This window comes from Bombus huntii, chromosome 9, assembly GCF_024542735.1.
Source record: "Bombus huntii isolate Logan2020A chromosome 9, iyBomHunt1.1, whole genome shotgun sequence".
Taxonomy (NCBI): Eukaryota; Metazoa; Arthropoda; class Insecta; order Hymenoptera; family Apidae; genus Bombus; species Bombus huntii.
In genome coordinates this window covers 13,823,498-13,846,713 of record NC_066246.1, presented here as the reverse complement: position 1 = coordinate 13,846,713, position 23,216 = coordinate 13,823,498, and the positions used below count along the sequence as shown (strand labels likewise).

Here is a 23,216-nt window from a genome sequence, read left to right as displayed (position 1 = left end):
ACGATCGTTTGTACATTTATACAGGTTTGTATGTACTCATCATATGTGCGGTGAAATATGCATTCATCTTTCTATACGATAACTTCTGTACATGTACGTGTATTTCCTCATATTCAAAATATAATAGTAAACATTACACATAGTGTAGCTTGTAATAGTTGTAGGTCAGGGCTTTGATCAGCAATCCTTGCGAAACGAAAGCGTCGATACTTCATTTTGGATTACAAAATACCATTGTAATTTTGAATCTTCATCTTTTTTTACTCATTCTTTCGCCCGAAAAATCGACAGTTTCGAATCGTCATTGTATTGTTTCTCGATCTTAACTTTGTTTTGTCTCTTCGTTGATTTTCTAGCTTGAGAAGAAACAATCAAACATACGACCATCTCGAACGATATCGCCTTGAAATACTGTCACAATTGCGTTTATCTTGTTTATACAACATTCATCATACAATCGTTTCATTTCCAATAAAACACGCTCGCTTTATAACCTCAGTGCTCGTAACACGAGCAATGCTTAAGTCATCCTAAAATTAACGTATTTCTATCTCGTATATGTTCGTCTTTTGTCATTATCCTCGTCCTTGTCATAGTCATCGTCATTGTCGTCGTCGTTCTGGTCCTCGTCCTGGTCCTGGTCATCGTCATCGTCGTTGTTGCGGTGACATTACATCGGTAGATAAAATATTACGATGCTACCTTAAGCATACATACTTATCGTTAACCTTCTTTTACTCGTTTTTTACATACATTACAACTTGTACATACATTCAATCAACATACACGATGTAAAAAATCGCACGCGCATACATACAACATACGTTAATAAATCCCTTGTAAAGAATTGTTATCTCTCATCGTTTGAATCATTCGTATTTTTGTTTTTTTCTCCTTTTTGTTTTCATATCTTGAATACTAGCATTTGTGTGTTCACGTTAAATTTTTCACGTAGAAGGCAGTAAAAGTATTACGATTAAATTGCGGTGTACATAAAAATTATATCTGGATTTCGATTTGATCAATATTGATTGATGAAACTTTCGCACAAGATATCAGTACTCATCCCACAACAACAACAATAACAACAATAACTCTCTTTCGTCTGTTATTATCTAGATGCATTAGTAATAAAGGGTACGATCGAGTCAATAACTATCATTGAGACACGTTGAGATGCGATCGTAAAATGGTTCGAATAAATTTTAATGTTGGACAAGGCGCGCCGCAAAGTGGTTACGCCTATTAAACTAGTACGGAACGTATCAGGAACTTGGTCAAGTATAAACAAACTATGGGTCCATTTCGGGAGGAAATAAACAGGATAACAAATCTTTCAATGGAGAAATAAATAGAAAAATGCTGGAGTGAACGAGGATCGGGCTGGGAACGATAGATTTATGCGTATAAAAATAAGAATTTATCTTGATATTAAAAATTTGTCTATCTTACGGATTAGAACCAGCGCATCGTCGTACTCGAATATTCTAATTATACGAATTTCGGAACAGTCTCAATTATTTATACGCGTATATGTATACATCTATACACACACGTACGTACATGTACGTGCAATATGTACGCGCGCGCGCGCACGTGTGTATATACATATATATAAAAACACACAACATACACACATGTATGTATATACTTACATACGCGCGTGTCTTTACTCTCGAATTCAGTATAATTGTATTCCGTTTCTATGTGAACTATAACAAATAATCGTGGATACAACGAGAGTAATAGATAGCCATATATAATTTTGTCGTAAGAAAATCTGTCATAAATCGAGGAGAAATAATGTTTTGATTAGGCACAATGCGACCATGTTATCAAGAAAAAAGAAATGCGATTTCAGTTTATTTTTCTAACGAATTCTGATCGCAATTGCATCGGCGTTCACGATGCGTTATTAATCCTCGTTACCGGACACTATTTTGCGTACATATTTCGAAATATGTTAATCGAACGCCACTCTTCCACTGTGATCTTTTCCCTTTCGTCGATAATACAGATCTCACAATGGACGAAAACGAAAGGAACACGATAGTTAATCACTTTCAAGCTAGCGCTCGATAATTAAACGCGATTGTATAAGTGGAAAACTCTATACCCTTTAAAAACAGTCTTTATACAGTGCTTAAATTATTATATACAAAATGTAGCAGATTAAGAGGTAAAAAGTATTTCCTTATCGTAAGTAATTGTTACGCGTTAAATTAATCAAATTCGCAGTTATAGGATTACATCGATTTCGTTCGCGATTAATCGAACATGGTCTTGACTCGTTATACCCTGCTTATATTTACAAGAAAGCTGCGGGTGCAAGTCGGTCGATTGACAATATACTGCGTGCCTTACAAATCTCAATTACGTAAAAACGATCGAGGTATCGTTGTTTTCGTACTCTTAAATCGAAAATAAATGCGCGGTTTTTCAGTACATGAGCCAACTTTTTGCTCGTTCTTCAACATATGCTTATATAAAAAATACAAGTGCAAATATACAGATTTACAGGATGTAAATAGATGTAATCGGGTAGAAATCTCGACCATTGTATGAAACGGACGGGCATAAGACTTAAAATCTAGAATCTAAGTACATCCTTATCTATGTCAGAATGGATAACAAAATGTAAGTAAAGATCGTGCGATGTTGTCTAATGCACAATAAAAAAGAAAAGAAACACAAAAGAAACTTACATAGTAGTATAAGCTATCGTATCTGAGTAAAGAGTCTCTGAGTAAAGAGTATTGTATCTGAGTCATCGACCGCAGATCGAACGTGATGAAAGTCTGAAAGAAATACGAAGAAACAGATGGTAGTTGGCCAGCGCTGTCCAATCAAGTCGATTAAATTAAACTGTTCGTTCTTGGCCTCGATCCTTACAAAAGCGAATATAAAATCGGAGGAGTTTATTCGCCGTTGCTCTCTGCCTGTCGACTTTCCTCGACGTTCACAAGAAAAAAAAGAGAACGAGAAGAGGAAAAAAAAAATAATCCCTCTAAAAGCATCGAGTACAATTCTTCACATGGAAGTGGCATATCATCTTAACAAAAATATTACGGCACAATTTCCCATGATCGCGACAAATAAAATTATAGATTTGGAAAAAAGTGGTGCCAAGCTAGAATACGCCTTTTCCATGTCTTCGCAAACTCCTGCAATAATAAAAATAAAATAATTACAACGATTATAAGCTGTATGATAACGGCATAAACATTGCATTAGTAGTGGGTATTATTTGATTTTGATCTAATCTTAATAAATACTTAATAAAACGCTATACAGAGTAATGTAATAACATAATGTAATAACGTAAAGGGAAGAGATAAAGCGGTAAAAGTAAAAAACGATAGATGCACGTTTGTTCGTTAAAATACCTTGACTGACAAGCGTGTAGGATCGCTCTTCTTCGATCTGGCCTCTACTACAGACACGATCCAATTTAGTTAACCAAAGTTCCTGTTCCGAGACTTGAGTTTTAATTGCTTTTCCGGTTACGGACGTCTTCTCTGTACTACCGTCAAATTGCATAGAAAAACAAAAAGTTTGTCCAAAACTTGGGGAAGGTTGATTAGTTTTTAACGACACTATCGTATACCAAATATTTTTTTCTTCCCAACTACCATGACAATAATACGCTGCAACAGCAACAACAATAAATATAATAAATAATAAATAAATAGAGGGCATAGAAGATGCGTGACTATGAAATGTACTACAAACAAATTTGATGCTTACTTATTTCTTCCGTATCGCATGTTTTTCCAATAAGGATTTCATTCTGATCCGACGAGGCACAGCCTATTTCAACATTGGTTCTTTTACAATCCTCTCTTTGCAGTTCTTGTTGTTGCTGATGTTGTTCTCCTCCATATTGATGATGATGATGATGGTGATGCTGCTGTTGGTGTTGTCGTTGCTGTTCGTACAATTCTTTCTCAGAAATATCCTCGTGCCAAGTCCTTTTTCTAGTAATTCTAGAAGAGTGTCTCTCGCTACGACGTTGTCGACGAAACGAAGTATTAGATACACTGAATGGAGTAAATCCCAAGATAACATATTGTCCAGGATTAGGACACCTTCTCTGACGTAATGAAGAGCCTATACAATTACGAAACGAATCACATGGTAATATACATACATAATACGTTTCACGAATTATACGATTAAAATGATCAACTCGGAGTATCACTTACTTATTAGAGTGGTATATGCCATTGTAGATGTGTCTGCAAGGGAACACGCCTCGTCTGGCATTATAGCTTTTTCATCTATACATGTTACATGTTCCAAATTATGAAAAAAGATAATCGAAACACTCGAGAAATAAAACGTCGAGTTATACTTACCCGATTGCTGTAACTCTATAATGTGGTGATCTCTTTTATGAAATATCATGCAAACGTAGCCAATGTCACTGCAAGAGTAGTATATGTATAATATGTTACAATTACTTCTATATTTGTAATATATACTCATATAACGTACAACTGTTACTTACCAACCGCTAGTAACGTGAGCGATCAACTTTACTTTATATCCTTGTGTATTTTCCGTAGGATGTAATTTTTCAAGATTATGACAAACAATCTTTTCTTCGTGAAACGTATCCCCATCGGTGTTTTGTACTTTAACTTTGAGTGTTGCATTTTTATTCGTAAAATGATAAACTTTAGTACCGTCTAAAGAACGCCAGTCATGATGTTCGGTAATCCATGAAGGATATTTGCATCTATTATGTTCTTTATCAACTGCAAATCCAAAGCCCAATGTCTTTGTAAACTCACTGTCTCAAAGGTAATGAATATTGGGACAAATGAAATTGATTGAGGAATTTTGTATACCTTTCGTAAGCTTTATAGTTGGTGATCCCTCCGAAACTGTAGTTAGGCCGTTACAAGTTGGTTCACCTGATTGAGCGAGTAAGTAGGCCACCTTTCCCTGATGATGTGTTTTCTCTTCGTACAGGAAACATCTGCTCATGAAAAGGATAAAAACAAAGACAAGTTTAATGTTTAAATTTTAAATTCAATGTGTAGCCTATCGAATCATGCATACCTATACATTTTTTCGGCACTCGAGATACTTCTTCCTTTTAATGTTCCAACGAGGTATTTGTTACGACCATCGTTCCATACAGCGAGACATTGTAACTCTTCCGCTGAAATGGAAAAACAAGAGATTCATAACAATATTGATTGTTTTAGAATATGTGCATATATGTATGAAAACAACATTTATCCGTGAAATGAATAGATGACAACAATATTGTTTGCTTAAGCTTACTGTTACTCTCGCTTCGTTTGATATCCGGACAAGCCTGATATTTCAGAAGTAATTTACTTTCGTCAGTACATTTCTCCCCAAGGCTAATAGGCATTGCGCATTCACCAAAACCCTTATCATAGGTAAACGTAAATGATGGTCCACTAAAAGGACAGGGTATCGGCTTGGAATTTATGCGAAACATGGAATACAAAGTATCATCGGACTTAATGTTCGAACACATTTCGTCCAAAGTGGTTTGTTCCGTATAGCACCATCCTGGCAAGAGAAACAAAACGAGTTTTACGTATTTGAAAACACAAAAGTTGCGAGGAAGCAACAAAACAAAGATAAAATTCCTTGACTAACCTTCACGAAATTGAATCACATTCTCATGCCGATCGTTAATAATTATACAATAATAGCATTTGTCACCACTGAAATGTCATTGCAAGAATTACTATGTCTTCAAGCTCTAGGTTAGTCGTTGTTCTTTTATTATGCATTCTGGAAAGAACCATCTTCAAATACTTACTACACGATGTACGAGTCCTCGGATCGCTCGATGCATGTCCTTTCGCCTATAACCGTTGTATTTAGGATAATGGGTGCGATTTTCCCATATTGATACCATTCTCCAGTCCATGCAACTGGAAACTCGCAAGAACCTGTGACAATTTTATAATATTACTAGATAAATAGTTTATCCGTTTTTGTTTCTTACTTGTTCTTAATTATCGTCATTTTACAATGACAAGTTTGATTATAGATTTCTACAATTTACCATTTAATGCTGAGTATTCCAATGTTATTACACGTTACCTTAATGAAAAGGAATACATATATGTTTTCAATGTCGATGAAAAAGGAAAAGATGGAAATCACTCTACATTCCTCCAATGGGTCACGTACATCATACACGAAATAGAATCAGTAAAGTGCATTTTACATTCGACCCGCTACATGACTTAACAATTGCATGACATATGTATATTATATGAGTACATATGTATATTCACCATTTACAATGTGTACATCACCCAGGGATAACATCAGCAGTATTAACATTGTTGCTGAGCAGTGAAGATGTCTTTCCTCATATGAAAAGGAAAATTCTCGCATCCTGAAATATAAAAAATAATTAGATGTAATTGATTTTTTACATCTAAACTATTCTTATCAATCCTTTATGTTATCAATTAACTATTGCTGTCGCACAAAATAGTCGAATTATTTCCGATTTTTCTTTCTCTCTCATGCCATTATCTAAATTCTAAGCTATTCTAAATAGAACTTCAATTCGAAATTTCATTGTCTGAGATTAGAATACCATAGAGTGTTGATAGTGAATATCGATTTCAAGTTGTTGCCATCTACTATTCTTATCATTTTCGTAAAATTAGCTCTATGTATCACGTACCAATTCGAGCGTATCGTCCGTTTTCTAAAATGCGAGAAACCATAATGATGGAATATACAGAAGAAAATATTCATTACGATTACGGAGGTACGACGGTAACGAAAGGACGTATGTACAGAGTTTGACGGAATTGCGAAAAGCGTCTACGAAGGAAACCCCCGAGGAAGATGCATTATTTAGCAAAGTACACGTGTCCCGATCGGTTTCGTTCAACGTGTTTTCTCCCTTTACCGCGAACCTAGCGTGCACCTCTTCGTACCCTATCATTCGAGGGATGCGCGGATAGGCGCGGATCTGCGCATCGCAACAACCCTTAAACGTCCAATTTTTCTCCTGTTTATTACATATCCTATATTTGTTGTCTCTCGAAATTAACAAGCGTATTTTATATTTCTTCTAATTTCTGCTTTTCTTTCTATACTTAGTTTCGATATGAATCTTCAAATTGCATAACTTGTTCGTTTATAACATCGATTCACACCGATCAACATGAGTTTAATCGTTACTCGCGACATTCATTTCACGATGTGAGAGATGAAACCCGTTCTCATCGAATACACACGGAAATACACAATTCATTGACTGATTATCTGATGATAATCATGATTCATTGTCACTGGGAATTGGGGTTGTCATAAGGAACACTAACCTTTTTTGTATCTCTGGCATCGCAAATGCAAAGCTGATTCGAAGAAGACAGAACTAACAGTTTAAAAAAAAATCACCTAATGATATTCCATGATCGAAATTCAATATTTAAGTATAAAGTGATCTTGTTGAACATGAAGCAATTCCTTCAAATTTCAGAATATTTCGAGCGGAAGATAGTATAATATTGTTAAATAATTTACAATTACAGAACTCTGTCAGCATGTAAACTATTTTTAGAAGAGCAAAATGAAGACGAGGGATTACTGTAGGACGCGGAACTCGATTTTTCCTGATTGTTAATGTTAGCTGTTTCTTCCGCAATAATTAATTCAATTAATCTGCATCAAAGAGACGCGTTATACACGATCAGGTCCTTTATTAACGGAATGTTTTTCGTCAATTTTACCATGGAAGAACAACACACCACTCTTTTTACTAGCACTAGCACTATCATCGTAGGTACCACTTTGATACAAAAGCATCACCAATGAAAACAACTACATTAAACACTGATTTTTCTTCCTGTAAATGCATCACACAAACTCTTTTCCGAAATTTTTTCACTGAAATTTTTTGGTTTCATACGAATACACGAGAAACTAAATGAAAATGTAACACATGGAATATGCTACTTTTTATTATTCTTAATCCTCAAATAGTTTGTATTGGCAATGGAATTCAGTATTCACTACTATGTTCGACCCTAAAATTTTAAAAGTCTGTTTGTTAATTTGCTCACTTCTAGAAACAATGGCGGTAGCCTATGAACAGCGAGCAGAACGCCGCGCTGTTGCAACTATTTCTACGGTACAGTACAACACTAGGATACTACACTGTAGAACCAGCAGAACCCCAGCATCCCAGCATGCATCACTGAATATATAGACTGCTCGCCTATGAATCAAAATCGGTGTTATGGTATGTTACTAAAATTTTAGTGCTTTCTTGAACCGTAGTCTTTATCCTTTCCTTTTTCTTTTTTTTCCCCTTGCCTTGTTCCTCTTTGTTTTCATCTCCATTTCTTTCTCATGTTAATAATTGTTACGAAACGGTATATTATTTGTTGAGTCTTTCATCATAATCTTTCTTCTTGGAATAAATTAGGGAGATGAAGTGAATGAAGAACATCGATTGTTCAATCACTAACTCTATATTATAGTAAATGTTCTCTGTTACTGAAACAGTAATTACAATTGATGAAAATCCGTACGAACAAATAAAACATAAAACTATGCTTTTCAATGCTAGATAGAAATCTAAAAATTTCTAACGCACATTTATGCTTATGATATGTATTAGATAGAGAATACGATCGTACTTGTATTACGATTATGTAAGCTGGCCGGAAACTCACTAGGGAAAATCAATCTTTTGAGCAAAAAAAAGATCAAGATGGAGAGTAAGAAAAGGATCCGTCCTACGTTCTTCGTCATCCGTGTCATATTTTGATATTTTTCTCCATTAATCTCCATTTTGATATTTTCCGACTCAAAATAAGCGCTTCTCTCTCTCTCTCTCTCTATCTATCTATCTATCTATTTATCTCCCATCGGTGTTTTGTGATGATTATTGAATAGTTCCACTGACCGACGCTACAGTTTAGAGACATCGTTGTCAGTTTGGTAGAAAGGCATATCTGTGGTTACTGAAAAGAAGACTAGCGTAAGAAATGCAGGTCTGATTGATTATTTCATATAGACACAATACAGTCATAAAGATAAGCATGCATGTTGGTCGAGAGTATCACATATTAAACAAAACAATATAGCAACGTGTGACGATGAACGATATCAAGCAGTATTTCCCTTGCTCCTTTGCTGTTTCGCTACCATATTTATGTGCGCGTTAATGAGATTGTAGTAATATAGATTTAGTGGTAGTATTATTAGCAAAATTTAGAATAACAATCTACCGGCTGCCAGAGAACTACCAGGAAATAATCACAAATCACCCGAGGAGCGTCCGAAAATCTTTATATTATTGTACATTGTGGTTTTGCCAATACTTTTGATACAGGACACATATATAAGTTATATAAACAAGTTTGGACACGTTTATACTAAAAGCATAAAAAAGAAAGGTATTCAAAAATTGAACCATAAAGAAACAACATGAGAATACAAGAACGGCCTGGGTCTGTGCACGTGCGACACACATATACATATCCATACAATGAATGTCTCAAACAGAACCTTTTCTTGTTCTGTTTATATGTATGATTATGGTTTGTACATGGACAGTCGTCTGTGGGTTTGTCAAGTCGTATCACAGTTTAGTAACCTAGGGACTTTTGTGGAGGCACCTGTATCGACCTAAAATAAGAACAGGTCTTGGCATTCGCTAGGGAAAGCCGTCCGAAAATTGAATCAACCCCAATCTAGTCGTGAAAAATCAACATGACAGATCAACAAAGCCACGTTTTGCGCATGCGCAACGCATACATCTACATTGTCTTGTAGTATATGAGTGTCAAGACTTGTTTATACGATTGCGGACGAAACAATTAACTTCTATCGGTTCTACAAGTTCTATATGGAATTATAGGGAAAACAATTATTTGGTGTATAACAAATAAGCGAAACAAATCGTAGTGACAATATTGTCACTAGTAGGCAGCCAATAACTGCAGCCAATAGTTGCAGCCAATAGTTGCAGTCACAGCAATCACGTTTTGTTTATGTCTACTGCATCGTCCCGTTGGGCAAACTATAGTCGATATAGTCTATTCCGTTTAACATTGGTCATATGTGCTCGATAAATAAGTCTGTCATAAGTGATGAAAAACATTCGGTTAATTTGAGTCACAAAAATCTTGTGTAAATAACAATCGTTCCAACGAATTTCAGAGGGAAACGGAGTTTGTGACTATGTAGTATTTTTATGAAAAGTAAAATAGTACGTTTGTTATTCAGCTTTTTTCTCTGATGTTTAATATCGTAGTCCGATATCTTATTGAGAAAATTGTTTCGGAAATTGAAGTGAACGAAAAAGGAACAACAGGTGTGAGTGATATGTCGATACCCACACAAGCGTAACTTATATGCATACATATTATTTCCAATTTCAAAAATTGGTGAGGTTTACGATGAACCCTAGAGTGCGTGAAAATCTGACCGCTTATACTACTATATTAATTACATATTCACATATACATACATATGTACATACTTGTATATTTTCAATTTCAACCCTAGAATGATAACGCTATAGCATTTTTTGATTGTTTCTAATAAAATAATTTTTTCAACATTTCCAAGAGATGTGTGTCTGCTCTTTCTTAAATATCTTAATAAAAGATAAGAAGTTTATGACTTTAAAGAAAGAAAAGGAATTAAAATTTACATTTCGTCATTTAGAAATGTACACTAAAACGGTCTTTGTTCGATATATTCCACTTACAATGGTTTTGTGAATACTTTAATCGTTATACATATATTGTTTTTGATGAACAGAAAATATAATTTATATCTTATGTAACTTCAAGGAAATCTTTTATAATTAATAATAATTCCGAAAACAAATTAAAATTTAGAATTTGCCACAAAACGTACAAACGATATTAAATGCATTTTCAAATATACTTGACATTAACAGATGCATTAATTAATTGGTCTCGACCTGAACTCGAAAGACGCTCGAAAGGATTAAGTAATTAAGAGTCATATTGATACATCTACAGTACGTTCTACGAAATGAATTTCTTCTTAAACAATGATATTTTGTATGATATCATGCATTCATAAAATGCATCAAGGATAGTCGATACATATGCATGCGCATTTTTGTTTTCTTTTATCTATAGCATTTCTGAACCTCCCTTGATACCGATATTGTTCTATATCCGCCTATAAAGACACAACATAACATACATGTACACACGCGCGCGTACATATGTATGTGCGATTTATCGGTCGTCCAAATCAGGTTGTAACGAATTTAACGGAGATAAAGAAATAATCATAAATAATATGGAAAAGTACCGTTTTGAAAGTTTTGAAGACGAAATATGTAGGTCACAGAAAGCTCTTGAGCGCAAGTCCGTCGCGAAGCAAACGCAACTTTTCGATCGACATTGTTCGTTTCGTAAAATACGTCGGTGGTAGGTCGACGGACGCAACGTTTAGAACGGCGCACGTGTGTAAATGTTATCGAAGATTTCTTTCGTCAAGGTATGTTTTTATCCAACTTGAACTTAATACATTTCCATTCAACTGTTTTTACGTATATACACGTAGATGCACACGCACGTTCGCCAATTTTTCCTCAATCCCGAACCTCCCACTTACTCCCTATATTTTATTCTCCGCATCCTTTTTTATTTCTTTGTTCATTTTGATCCAGAAGAAAATATGTAGCGGTTCAGCGCTTTTAACAAGGAAAGTTACGAAATAGTGCATAGATCTTTGGCTACGCTACGACCAGTCACGTTTTGATCGCTTGGAGAATAATAATTTTGAAAAGGAATTGTTCAAATTGCAACAAAATATATTATTGTCATAATTAAAGTTATGCTTAAAAGGATTTCGTTATTAAACTACTCGTATTATTGTGTTTTTTTTTCATTTACATTCCGCAAAGGGTTTTAATTATATTTCACGTGCATGGTGTTCCATAGTTTCCTAAGTGTTCCTCTTACAAAAATACCCTGTTTAAATTATAGTAAATGCATCAGGATGTCTTTTTTCGCTTGGAAAGGGAGCAATCGTTCTGAAAATACCGAACATGGTGGACGCAATTTACAAGATGGTCTTTTTCAAATTGCATCTCAAGCTTGTCACATATTAGTACAAGTAAGTTTACTAGAATTAAGTCACTTTCACGAGTTTTGCACACTCGAATAAATGCGGTTTATTTACTTCTACTTTTATTTCTGTCTTATATCCATTTAAATTGTACGCATTTCTCTTTCTCCGCTTCTTTTAAATTTTTAATTTCTTTAGCAATCAGTCTTTAAGTTGAAATCAATATGAAAGAACGGGAAAGAGGTGAAAAGATTTCCATGATTTTACATTTTTACTTTTACATATACGAGTTGCGATACGAGTGCGCGAGTAATTTTACTGATCGTATGAAATTCGATCCGAAAGGTGAACAACACGCACAACGTTTCGTACGGTGGAAACAATAATGTAAGGAATATCGCATATTCGAAATGTTCCGGCAATGACGAAGATTCGATACGTCATACAGCTTCTTCCACGAGTAAAGCCACTACTTCCACGGTTAAGTCTTATACGAAGTACATGAAAGAACAAAGCAAGGATCAGGATGTAGTCGTTTTATTGCCACATCGTAAGAGCAGAACGCCTCTTCTTAAGCACAAATTATCCGTATGTACAATTACGTAAGGATTCCTTCTTTTTATCCCATTTCGAATGCCTTTGTCCTATCCATCAAACGAAAATTTACCTTACTTGTCACAGACAGTTTCTGAGAATGCCAGATTGGAATTGAACCCATCAAAGTATGTCGGCAGTGGTGGTAGAAATAGTGGTTCTGGCGGTGGATCTGGTACCAGTGCAGCTAACGGTAATACCACCGCTCCTGACGATGATTTCGAATTGTGGGATTATTCCGGTTTTATGTTGAGAAATGATACTGACGATCCAATTACGAATGGGAAGTTAGTGTTTCTTTTGGCCAGAAAAACGATATACGATCGACTATCCTTCAAAAATAAGATAATTAATCAGTCGTGTTAATATTATGTTACCGAAACAGATGGGGAGGTACACAAGGATGGTGCAGACCAAGCTGCATTCCAATTACAGTCATATTAATTTTGATAGTGCTGGTTGTTTTATTGCCGTTATTAGATCATGCAGCGGATAAATACGCGTCGAATGGCACGAATTTCGATTTCGATACGAGTTGCATGAATAGCTGTAATTTATCTTTCGTGGAAACTCTGCCAATCGGCATGAATTACACGAATAACACCGTTTTTCTTGACAACACTTACGACTCTTGGATAAAATTGATTTCATTGGCGCGGGAAAAGATAGAAATAGCATCGTTTTATTGGACTATGAGGAGGGAAGATGTTTATCCAGACGATAGTGCTAAACAGGTATGTAAGTAACTGAATTTATGTGTTCCAGGAAAGTTCGAAACGATTGTTTCAGGGTGAAGAAGTTTTCCATTTGCTTCTCCAAGCGGGCAGAGATCGGAATATTTTACTGAAGATAACGCAAAATATACCGTCGCAAATAAGACCGAACATCGATACGGAAGTGTTGACGAAAAAGGCAAACGCTAAGGTAATTTAATGCTGTTTTAAAGTAATTCAATAATTTGAACGATTCCGCAGGGAAGAACGTGTGTCATATTTACTGTGAGTAGGTCAAAAGTTTAAATTTTGCTGGATTGCTCGGAGGAGGAGTACTTCATTCGAAATTATGGCTCGTTGACAGAACGCATTTATATATTGGTTCTGCGAATATGGATTGGCGGTCGCTCTCGCAGGTGAAGGAACTTGGTTTAATGGCTTTAAATTGCAGTTGTTTGGCGAACGATTTTGCCAAGATATTCGACGTAAGTCGATTGTTTCTGGTAATCCATATACGGACACTACGTAATAGCTAACTAAAAGCTAAAGCTATTTTTTGATATATTTGGTAGGTTTATTGGATAATAGGCAACGATGGTAAAATACCTTCTGTTTGGCCGGAGTATCTTAACACGAGAATTAATTTAAAGAATCCGATAAACTTTACATTTATGAACAATAAGTATAAAACATTTGTTGCGGTAAGTGTGATATTTTTTTGAGGACATCATTCCAGCGTATACAAATTTAATATGAAACAGGTTTTGTGCGAATCTAAAATATCAAGTCCAGCTGAGAGGAAGAAATAGCAGAATTTGTATTATAATATCGTATATTTCAGAGTTCACCTCCGCCATTTTCGCCAAAGGGTAGGACGAATGACGTGGATGCTATTCTTTATTGTATCGAAAAAGCTGAGAAATTTATTTATATCTCAGTGATGGATTATTTTCCACTGACTATATATACAGCTAAAATCAAGTACGTATCGATTAATCTACTTAGGTGTTCTTAATACGTTCATTAATCTATCTATATTCACACGCATGCGTATATTTACTACGTGTTTCTGTAGTCCCGTTCGGATTGCTCATTCTACATTTAACTTTGTATAATTCGTATGATTTAGATATTGGCCGATAATAGACGATGCACTGAGAACGGCAGCTATCGAACGTAAAGTACACATACGACTATTGATATCGTCGTGGAAGCATATGAAGAAATCAGAGGTTTTCTTTTTGAAATCGCTCATGGAACTAACAGATAGTTATGCGGGTGTGAAAATTGAAGTGGTCAGTAAAGACTTAAAGAAGCACGCTTGCGTCCTGTATAGTTTCATTATATTTTCATACATGACATCGCATTTACGCTAACATGTTTTTCTAGAGAAAATTTATAGTTCCTACGAATCCTGATTTCGACAGAATACCGTTTTCAAGGGTAAATCACAATAAATATATGGTGACCGATGTAACAGCGTATATAGGAACAAGCAACTGGTCTGGCGATTATTTTATAAATACAGCAGGCAATTGTTTCTCTTATTTTTCCTCCTTTCTTTTTTTCTTTCTTTTTATACATTTGTGATTAACGATTGGTTTGTTAGGTATAGGTACGGTATTCGAGACTATCGGCGATCAGACTTCGGAAAATCTTAGGCAGCAATTGGAAAATATTTTTCATCGTGATTGGTATTCTGAATATTCTTATGCTTTAAACGAAAGTATACCATTTGTGAAACGATCGACAAATACCATCGAAGACTACTACCTACGATCATCACGTTACATATTAGCGTGACAATATCAACGATTTGATCAACGTTTCCAACGAAGACAATGAAAATCATTTCTTGCTGCTTAATACGAAGTCTTGGAGACGAATTTCTTAAATGTTTTGTCCCTTGTCATTGACAAAATTAAACTCATTCCTTTTTCCTTATCTTTTTTTTCTTTTTTCTTTACGAAGCACATTCTTACGATTATCCATACTCAGCAAATATCGACTTCGAGCTGACGTTTTGTTTGTTCCGTGTACATTACATACACAAACACATTCCTCTTTCATTCTCTTTTATGTTGTTCCATCTCTGCTGTTATTTTTTTAAAGACATACACGAGCGTACATTTACACCCACGCGTACCATCTCCTTCGGATTCCATCTCTCTCACTTGCTCGCTTACTTACTCATACTTCTTTCCCTCCATCCGATGTGCGCATTCACGCACATACACACTCATTAACCACAAAGTAAGTACATACGTATCTGAAATTTTAAACCTATAGGAATAATCTTACATAATGGACGTTTGTGTGCCTTGCTTTAAGTGACCTTGCGAATGTCTTCTATGAAAAATCATTTTAATATTAAAACCCAAGCAATATTCCGTCCATATAATAATATAATTCTGAAAAAGATTATATACATTTTAGTAATTAATATTTAAAATATTCCGTTATAAGATTATTTTTAAATAATATAAATATTGCTATAAGAAAAGGAGAGAAGAAAAAGGTGCTGCACGAACTCATGACATTTATTAGAATTCAATATAAATACAACATGCATTGGTAACGTTACATGATCTGCAACTTTTTATCGATACAAATCCTAGAATTAATAATAAATGTGCTAATCACTGACGTATCTAGCTGCAAACAAGTTACTTCTGATGTTCATGTGACGTTTAAACTATATGCATTATACATACATCCTTGCGTGGAAAGATACGCGATTTTAGTAAATCAATCTCATAAGTGTTAGAAAAAGTGGCGTTTTTTCATAAGTATATTCGAATTAGCATGATAAATGATATACTTGAAAAAATGTTTACATCATTGTTAATTTGTTTATTTATTGAGAAACAAAGTTCGCTTAAAACTTACGGTAACGCAAAGATTCGTGCTTCTACTACAATTCGCCGCAAGCAACAACGAATTTTATCTTTCCGCGGTTCGTTATAAGCAAATCGTTTTTATATAACTCACGTCTTTTCTATACTTATATGTATACATTTTAATTGTACTTCCGTTCTTATATATTTTTGTACAGAAATAGAAATAGATTATAAATATGCATACGTATATATGCAGATAAAGGTTGTATAATCATAAATTATTAATTATTAATTATTAGCATTAAAAACAGTACTTCTAATAGGAGGTTATTAATTTTTCCCAGAAACGTACATATAAATCCGGTTGCCATAGCATACGTCGTATGTGAGAAAACATGCTGACAATTACAATAAATCAATAAGCGTAAAGAAATTGTGACGTGTTTGCTTTTCGCCATTTATTTCACGTGAAATAGTCATATACATAAATAGAGAATGATACGTTTAAAAATATGCCAATGGTATACGAATATATTCAAAAGCAGATTCATGACCTTATAACGGTAGCATACGTTTAAACGGGATATTATTTGTTCAAGCACAGAATTCGAACAGACGAATTTTGCCATACTTGCAAAGATTGTTTGCTGACGAATGTGTCGTAATCGAAACGTCTAGTTTTGCGAACGTCCGTTCGATTATCGGCCAAATTATTTTAAAACAAGTCAAGATACGCGATTCCAATACTTCTTCAGATGCTTTAAATACTTGAAACGACCGAAATTCTCTTCTTCTATCTATCTATCTTCTTGCTTTCTCGCCTTTCTCTTTTCCTACCGTCGATTTTTTAACAAGAAACATAGGTTGCTCGCATCGCTTGAAGTTCTCGTTCTATCCAATTTCGATTTTAGCTATTTAGAATAACCGACAAATTACTTACCACCGATTTCATAAATAGAATTTTATTAAACTCGTTAAATTATAGAGCACATATGACGAGAGTATAGGACAACCAATCAGAAAATCACAGATCGAAGAAATAACTTAATAGGAGAAAAGAACCAAAGGAAAACTAAGAAAAATGAGGGACGAAATAATGTGATAGAAATGAGGTGGTTGATGGGGGGTCGAGTATGATTGAGCGATCAAGGAAGGGGAAAGAGAGCCAAAGGGTAAAGAGGAGGGGCACTGAACGAAGCAGAGTAGAAGGAGAAGAAAGGAAAAGTAAGACTGACGACGGCACGAGTGACAATTCTGAGGTGTATCGCTTGCAAAAGGCTTGAGGTGGCATAAGAGGAGAAGGATCGGTAGATTCGGACTAGGAGAAAGTTTCCAAGGTATATCTAGTGTTTGTTTGTTCTTCCGCTCGTTCGTACATTCGTTCGTTCTTTTCTTCGCTTGTGGCTATTCCTTGCACGATTAACGATATTCGTTTGATGGCTAATGATTTCTTTCATACCTTAAAAGTGTTGCGTGGACGTTACTCTCTCACGGAACATCAGATAAGGTCAGTGAAATTGTGCAAAAGTTATCTGAATAATTCGATATGATGTAGACTACAAATGTAGAATTAATTTACATTATTCAGATCGTTGATTCATTGAAAAATGTTTCGTATTGTTTGATTTGTATCGTTGACGGAATTTTCGAACGAGATTCGTCGAATTCATCATTACATTCCATTCAGATAGGCGGTAGCGATAAACGCGTGTGTCGAGTAGAAATTGCAATCGGCTTTTCCTTTCTTTTTAATGATTCTTCATTAGTGTATATGCATATAATTAATGTAATTTTTATTTTACACGGTCGTTGAACAAACTTTCATATATTTCTAATGTAAATTTCCATTCGAATATTAAAAGAGAGAGACAGAAGTTAAGGTAGAGGTGAGTCGCGAATAGGGTACAGCGAAAGGGTGAAACTCGCGTGTGCACGATATGTGTAAGATGTGTACGATGTATTAATATAGCAAATAATTTTCTTGAATTAATGAATCGGCTTCGATCTATGTCAGTCCACAACTTTCTTCGTCAGACATTCACCGTGAGTTCGTCACCAGTTAAAATTCGTGTCGAGCATAGCACTCGTGTCTGTTCGTTCGTTCAAATGTATATATCGCATAAAAAATTATACAAGTAGCATAGTTGTTGTGACAGTCCGACGTAACGATTAATCATATGAAAATATCGTATAAGAATTCGGTGAATCCATAATAACGCAGACTAGTTCGCTTTTTTACAGCGACGAAGAATCGTGGTTTTTTGAATTCTTCGTATCGAACAGTGTATTTAACGGAAGATTCTGCTGTTTTATAAAGGTTACTCTCGCAGCATCCGTGCCGCTAGTACTTACGTAATACATTGGACACAACGTTCGAATAATGTTGACAATTTGCAAAACATCGGGTGTAGCACTTTTTGTATTAGAACGGGAGAAATTTGTGAAATTTGAAGATCGCCGCGATCTTTGCAAACACAAAATTTTGGTAGTTCGCGAAAAGACGACTTCCACCGTTTAACCTGTAAGATGGAGTTGGCCGGCTGAAGATAAGCTAGGAGTGGGGTTAGGTTAGACGTAAAATGTAGAAATGGTAGGGAGGGGGGGCGGGGGGGTTGTGTGTCTGAGATTCGAAGTACAAGGAAAAGGACTTTGCCGCCGTTATGCAAATATCGAATCTATGTAGTCGCGTTCTTCCGTACTATTATGCTTTCTGCGTGGTAATTTGCTAACATATTAACATATTGACAATTTCATAAGTTTTATCACCATTTCGGCTCTTTTGGAATCCATCCTGGAAGCCAACTCGTTAGCGATTCGAAAAATCGAGTGAAAAAGCAAACAAAATAAATGTCGTTGTAACGAAATTTTTGGCTATTCCTCCCTGACATGTAGAACAGCAGGGTAAATATAATATATAGCAAAGCATCTTTCATAGTCGAACAACGAGCACAGACTGTCGATAGTAGCCTTTCGATTTGAATTTGGAACATAGTAAAAGACGCCGCGACCAAGTTCACGATCAACTTTCACTCTATGACGCGGTGATGTACGCAGTTTCTCTCTGACTAACTATCGCAAAAGTACGAACAGTTGTGTGAAAGAGGAACGGTATTCATTTCAGATTGGCATGTAGTTGATGCGGTATACCGTACTTTATTTGCTCCTTTGTTTGCTTCGTTTTCTTCAGTTGTTGCTGTACTATTAACTTGGAAACGTCACGCAGCAAACGCAGCGAACACGAACAACGCGATGGTGGAAGTTCTGGTGGAACCATGTGGCCAAGAAGCGAGAGTATTGGATAATGGTTGCAAATTGAACGACAATCCGACGGAACATTTGGTTCAAAGTGATCGTTGCGATTTGATTTTGGAACAGTCGAATCTCAGCCCGATTCAACAGTTCTACAATGGGCAAAGCATCTTCATCACTGGCGGTACTGGATTCGTCGGCAAACTTTTAATAGAGAAGCTTCTCCGAGAATGTCCTGGGATCTCGTTCATCTATTTGTTGGTACGTCCGAAGAAAGGGAAAGATATGCATCAACGTATCGAGGAAATCTTTGACGATCCGGTAAGAATTCTTATTTTTTCTCCAGCTTTTTTTCAATCTTTTCCGAGTTCTGTCGAAGTTCTTCTTTCTTTCTCTTTTCTTTTCGAGCAAACAAATTCCGATCCTACGATTTTCTCTAGCTCTACTTTTGCTTCCGGCACTACGGATCGATCATAACACGAACTCGCTTTCCCTCGACATGCCGCTCTCGAGTCACTCGGTCGACCACCGATATCTCGCAACTCTCTTCTTTTTTTTCTTGCTGCCTTACCCTACTTACTCCATCTCCTCTACCATATTATCCTCTCGCTACCGAAGCGAACCTCTACAAATCAACCGCTAAATGAATCTCTACGTTAAAACTAGTATGACAATTGATCACATCCGATTACTAATTTACTTTTTGTTTAGCTCTTTGGCAAAGTAAAAGAGAAGCGACCAAAATTTCGGCATCAAATCGTTGCTATAGCCGGAGATTGCGGTCAGCCAGGTCTTGGTATATCTCCCGCGGACAGGCAAACGATTACGAGAGAAGTCTCAATCGTCTTTCATGTTGCGGCAACGGTCAGATTTGACGAGAAGATGAAACTTGCCGTACCCATTAATGTTCGTAGTCCAAAAGATGTAATGGATCTTTGTAAGGAAATTTCATATTTAAAGGTACATGCACATGTATACTTTTACGTACATTGTACGAATTTAAGTAATTATAATTATAATTATAATTATAATTGCTTAAATGCATCTTATAATTATAATTATAATTATAATTATAATTGCTTAAATTCGCTAATAGTAAGCTATTCCGTAATAATAAACGGAACTTTCAGGCGTGCATCCACGTATCGACAGCATATGCCAATTGTACGCGAACTCATATCGAAGAAAAGGTGTACGAAGCACCGATTGACGGAGACAAGTTGGCAACTATCGTTGAATATATGGATGAGAAATTGATCGAGGAAATAACTCCACGGTAAGCAATTTTTTTCCAGCAAAATTAATTCGAATTTAAGTCAATCAAAATTACATTCCGTCTAATTATTTCTATTCTGCTTACTCTTGTCCCAATAACTCGACTATATTATGTTGCTGCAGATTATTAGGTGCATGGCCGAACACGTACACATACACAAAAGCAGTAGCAGAAGGTATCATTGTGAAACAGGCCGGTGATTTGCCTGTTGGAATATTTCGTCCCGGTATTGGTTAGTAGAAGTCTTAGGAATCTCTATAGCTTTACCTAATTTTATCTCTATAGCTTATCTATTCTAACGATATCAAACATTTTCTCGTTGACTCTTTCAACTCATTTCCCGTTTCATGAGATTAACCGGACAGGTGAAAAAATTTGATTTGAGAACGGCAACAAAGCAAAAACAACAACGTACTATATAAAAACAGATTGGAAAATGATAAATAAAAGAGAAAGCGAGAAAGTGTGAGAGCAAAAAAGGAAAGAGGGTTGGGGCAGGGGTATATGTCGGTCAAATGTACATAAAAATTAATTTGATTGGACATTTGATGGAATTTTCAGTGATATCAACATACCAAGAACCGGTGCGAGGATGGATCGACAACTTGTACGGACCAACAGGTGTTGCAGCTGGGGCTGGTACCGGGGTCTTACGATCGATTCATTGCGATGGATCCATAGAAGCCAATGTTGTTCCTGGAGATTTAACAGTAAATGCCTTAATAGCTTGCGCGTGGGATGTCGCGAATCGTCGAAAGTAAGATTCACCGATCAAAACTTGCATCTTTCTCCACTCTTTCAACACTTTTTGATCCTTACTCTTAACTTTTATCTTTTCCTGTTTCTTTTCTCTCTTATTTCTATTTCTTTTCACGCATGCTTTACCTTTGCCTTATTTTTATTTTATTTTTCACGCACATTTTTTATGCACAGATCTGCAACTACCAAAGAAAGGGAAAATGACATACCCGTTTACAATTATGTTTCAAAAGATAATCCTATAACATACGATCAATTGAAACTTTTATCCGAAAAATACGGGCTTGAGTTTCCCACTAGCAGAGCAATATGGTACTATAGTTTCCGAAATAACAAACATAGGATAATTCATCTTATGTATGTTTACTTGTTACACTTATTACCGGCACTCTTGATCGACACCGTCACGCTCTGTTTGGGAAAACAACCGAGGTAATTTCTCTCTCTTCCCCCTCCCTCTCTTTCTTTCTATACTTTTTTTTCATATGATTTTTTTATTCTCTTCTGTTTCAATTCTATGACTCTAATTCATCCTCTTCTTCTTTCTATTATGAACTTAATATTTATATATATCTTGAAATATTTTCTCAAAGGATGTTAAAGATCTATAAAAAGATACACAAATTTATGGATGTACTTAACTACTTTTCTATCCACGAATGGAAGTTTTCGAATGATAATATTAAGGAGTTACTAAATAAGATGACAGAGGAAGACCGTGAAAATTTTGCATGCGATATCACCGATATTGACTGGGACCAATATTTTCGGACATATATACGTGGAATTCGTATGTATCTGATAAAAGATCCGCTAGACACTCTTCCAAAAGCACGTATCAAGTGGCAAAGGTGAGCCAAATGTATCAGTCCCGTTCCTTTTTTTTTTCCTGCTGAATCCTAATGATGATGTATATTATATCATTGTTGAATGTTTGTTTTACAGATTATACTGGACTCATCAAGTGGTAAAACTAATCCTCGGTTATGCTCTATTGCGAATATGTTGGTTAACTTTATCTCTTCTTTTTCGAAATTGTATACCTCAATTTGCGTAACAAATATGCTTTACGTGTGTGATGAGAGGAAATAAACGCGCGGTAATGCACGCGGTAATGCGCGTCAGATACACATAAATATGACTTCGTTCGAAGTTCGAAGTTGGTTCAGAATTAAGTGTCGTTCTTGAATCAAGTTCATTGAGATGATCTTGGTCTCGTGTTTGTGATCGAAAGTGAGGTTACCTTGCTGATTTTCTGAACAGCTCGGAAGAATAGAGAAGGAAGCAGAGAAGAAGGAAGAACACAGTGGAAAACTGACCAAAGTACTATATAGTTCTATCGCCGCGTATTCGCGTTTATTCGATTCGAGATGATCATAAAACCACCACTTAGTAACTCCAACTTAATATGTATGAACCGCGTTCGAGAAGTTTGTAAGGAAATGATGAAATACAATATAATTCCTTCCATTTCTCAATCTTTTTCCCTCCTTTTCTTTTTCTTTTTCCTTTTTCCACGAATGTTCTTATAGGATATATTTTTTGTTGGGGCAAACACCGTCCTATTTCAAACGTGTTTTATACATATATAAAACATGTTGCTATACTTTAAACTTCCAATTGTAATAAAAACAACAATTTTCTCTCCATCAAAAATCATAATTGACTCGATTTACTTATTCTCTTGCCTCTTGCGAC

General features: G+C 35.6%; 3 protein-coding genes and 1 long non-coding RNA gene across 19 annotated transcripts; 2 read left to right on the top strand and 2 right to left on the bottom strand.

Annotated features, from left to right (window-relative positions):
* Window positions 1–83: 83 nt before the first annotated feature.
* Window positions 84–8,260, bottom strand: LOC126869792 (uncharacterized). Of its 3 annotated transcripts, none has more exons than XM_050626785.1 (13): window positions 7,344–8,260; window positions 6,294–6,397; window positions 5,810–5,942; window positions 5,644–5,711; window positions 5,296–5,553; window positions 5,068–5,170; window positions 4,854–4,984; window positions 4,511–4,760; window positions 4,359–4,426; window positions 4,206–4,280; window positions 3,748–4,110; window positions 3,387–3,647; window positions 84–3,164 (listed from the first exon to the last, which is right to left on the bottom strand). In XM_050626785.1, the coding sequence occupies exons 1-13, from the start codon at window positions 7,361–7,363 to the stop codon at window positions 3,049–3,051; spliced, it is 1,950 nt and encodes a 649-aa protein (XP_050482742.1). In that variant the 5' UTR covers window positions 7,364–8,260; the 3' UTR covers window positions 84–3,048. The 3 variants fall into 3 exon arrangements, with proteins under 3 accessions (XP_050482742.1, XP_050482743.1, XP_050482741.1); XM_050626786.1 differs by having other exon boundaries at window positions 8,085–8,260; XM_050626784.1 differs by lacking the exon at window positions 7,344–8,260 and adding an exon at window positions 6,695–7,264.
* Window positions 8,261–8,979: 719 nt separating this feature from the next.
* On the top strand, window positions 8,980–16,554 carry LOC126869791 (5'-3' exonuclease PLD3-like). Of its 5 annotated transcripts, none has more exons than XM_050626782.1 (12): window positions 8,980–11,514; window positions 12,006–12,135; window positions 12,433–12,675; window positions 12,769–12,968; window positions 13,067–13,415; window positions 13,471–13,605; window positions 13,688–13,879; window positions 13,967–14,095; window positions 14,236–14,375; window positions 14,524–14,689; window positions 14,784–14,925; window positions 15,010–16,554. In XM_050626782.1, the coding sequence occupies exons 2-12, from the start codon at window positions 12,019–12,021 to the stop codon at window positions 15,195–15,197; spliced, it is 2,001 nt and encodes a 666-aa protein (XP_050482739.1). In that variant the 5' UTR covers window positions 8,980–11,514; window positions 12,006–12,018; the 3' UTR covers window positions 15,198–16,554. The 5 variants fall into 5 exon arrangements, with proteins under 5 accessions (XP_050482739.1, XP_050482736.1, XP_050482737.1 ...); XM_050626779.1 differs by having other exon boundaries at window positions 8,982–10,240; window positions 15,004–16,554; XM_050626780.1 differs by having other exon boundaries at window positions 8,982–10,345; window positions 15,004–16,554.
* LOC126869840 (uncharacterized) lies at window positions 15,914–21,461 on the bottom strand. Its single transcript, XR_007691026.1, has 2 exons — window positions 21,335–21,461; window positions 15,914–17,145 (listed from the first exon to the last, which is right to left on the bottom strand). It is a non-coding gene; the product is annotated as an uncharacterized LOC126869840 (long non-coding RNA).
* Window positions 17,140–22,988, top strand: LOC126869799 (fatty acyl-CoA reductase wat). 10 transcript variants are annotated; one of them, XM_050626807.1, is made up of 9 exons: window positions 17,140–17,571; window positions 19,458–19,804; window positions 20,195–20,443; window positions 20,614–20,759; window positions 20,882–20,991; window positions 21,321–21,516; window positions 21,693–21,950; window positions 22,112–22,369; window positions 22,464–22,988. In XM_050626807.1, exons 2-9 carry the CDS (start codon window positions 19,484–19,486, stop codon window positions 22,573–22,575), a joined length of 1,650 nt encoding a protein of 549 aa, XP_050482764.1. In that variant the 5' UTR covers window positions 17,140–17,571; window positions 19,458–19,483; the 3' UTR covers window positions 22,576–22,988. The 10 variants fall into 10 exon arrangements, with proteins under 10 accessions (XP_050482764.1, XP_050482757.1, XP_050482766.1 ...); XM_050626800.1 differs by having other exon boundaries at window positions 19,422–19,804; XM_050626802.1 differs by lacking the exon at window positions 17,140–17,571 and adding an exon at window positions 17,578–17,741 and having other exon boundaries at window positions 19,422–19,804.
* The last annotated feature ends 228 nt before the right edge of the window (window positions 22,989–23,216 follow it).

Bases quoted from the DNA above. Each gene is read 5' to 3' on its own strand.
- LOC126869792 (XM_050626784.1), bottom strand. From the start codon at position 6,768: ATGAATATTTTCTTCTGTATATTCCATCATTATGGTTTCTCGCATTTT. The intron at 5,943-6,293 runs GTGAATATACAT...AAATTGTCACAG, and splicing joins TGATGTACACATTGTAAATG to GTTCTTGCGAGTTTCCAGTT. The intron at 5,171-5,295 runs GTAAGCTTAAGC...TTTCCATTTCAG, and splicing joins CAAACGAAGCGAGAGTAACA to CGGAAGAGTTACAATGTCTC.
- LOC126869791 (XM_050626779.1), top strand. From the start codon at position 12,019: ATGTCTTTTTTCGCTTGGAAAGGGAGCAATCGTTCTGAAAATACCGAA. The intron at 12,676-12,768 runs GTATGTACAATT...TACTTGTCACAG, and splicing joins TTCTTAAGCACAAATTATCC to ACAGTTTCTGAGAATGCCAG. The intron at 13,416-13,470 runs GTATGTAAGTAA...CGATTGTTTCAG, and splicing joins CAGACGATAGTGCTAAACAG to GGTGAAGAAGTTTTCCATTT.
- LOC126869799 (XM_050626807.1), top strand. From the start codon at position 19,484: ATGGTGGAAGTTCTGGTGGAACCATGTGGCCAAGAAGCGAGAGTATTG. The intron at 20,444-20,613 runs GTACATGCACAT...CGGAACTTTCAG, and splicing joins AGGAAATTTCATATTTAAAG to GCGTGCATCCACGTATCGAC. The intron at 20,760-20,881 runs GTAAGCAATTTT...ATGTTGCTGCAG, and splicing joins ATCGAGGAAATAACTCCACG to ATTATTAGGTGCATGGCCGA.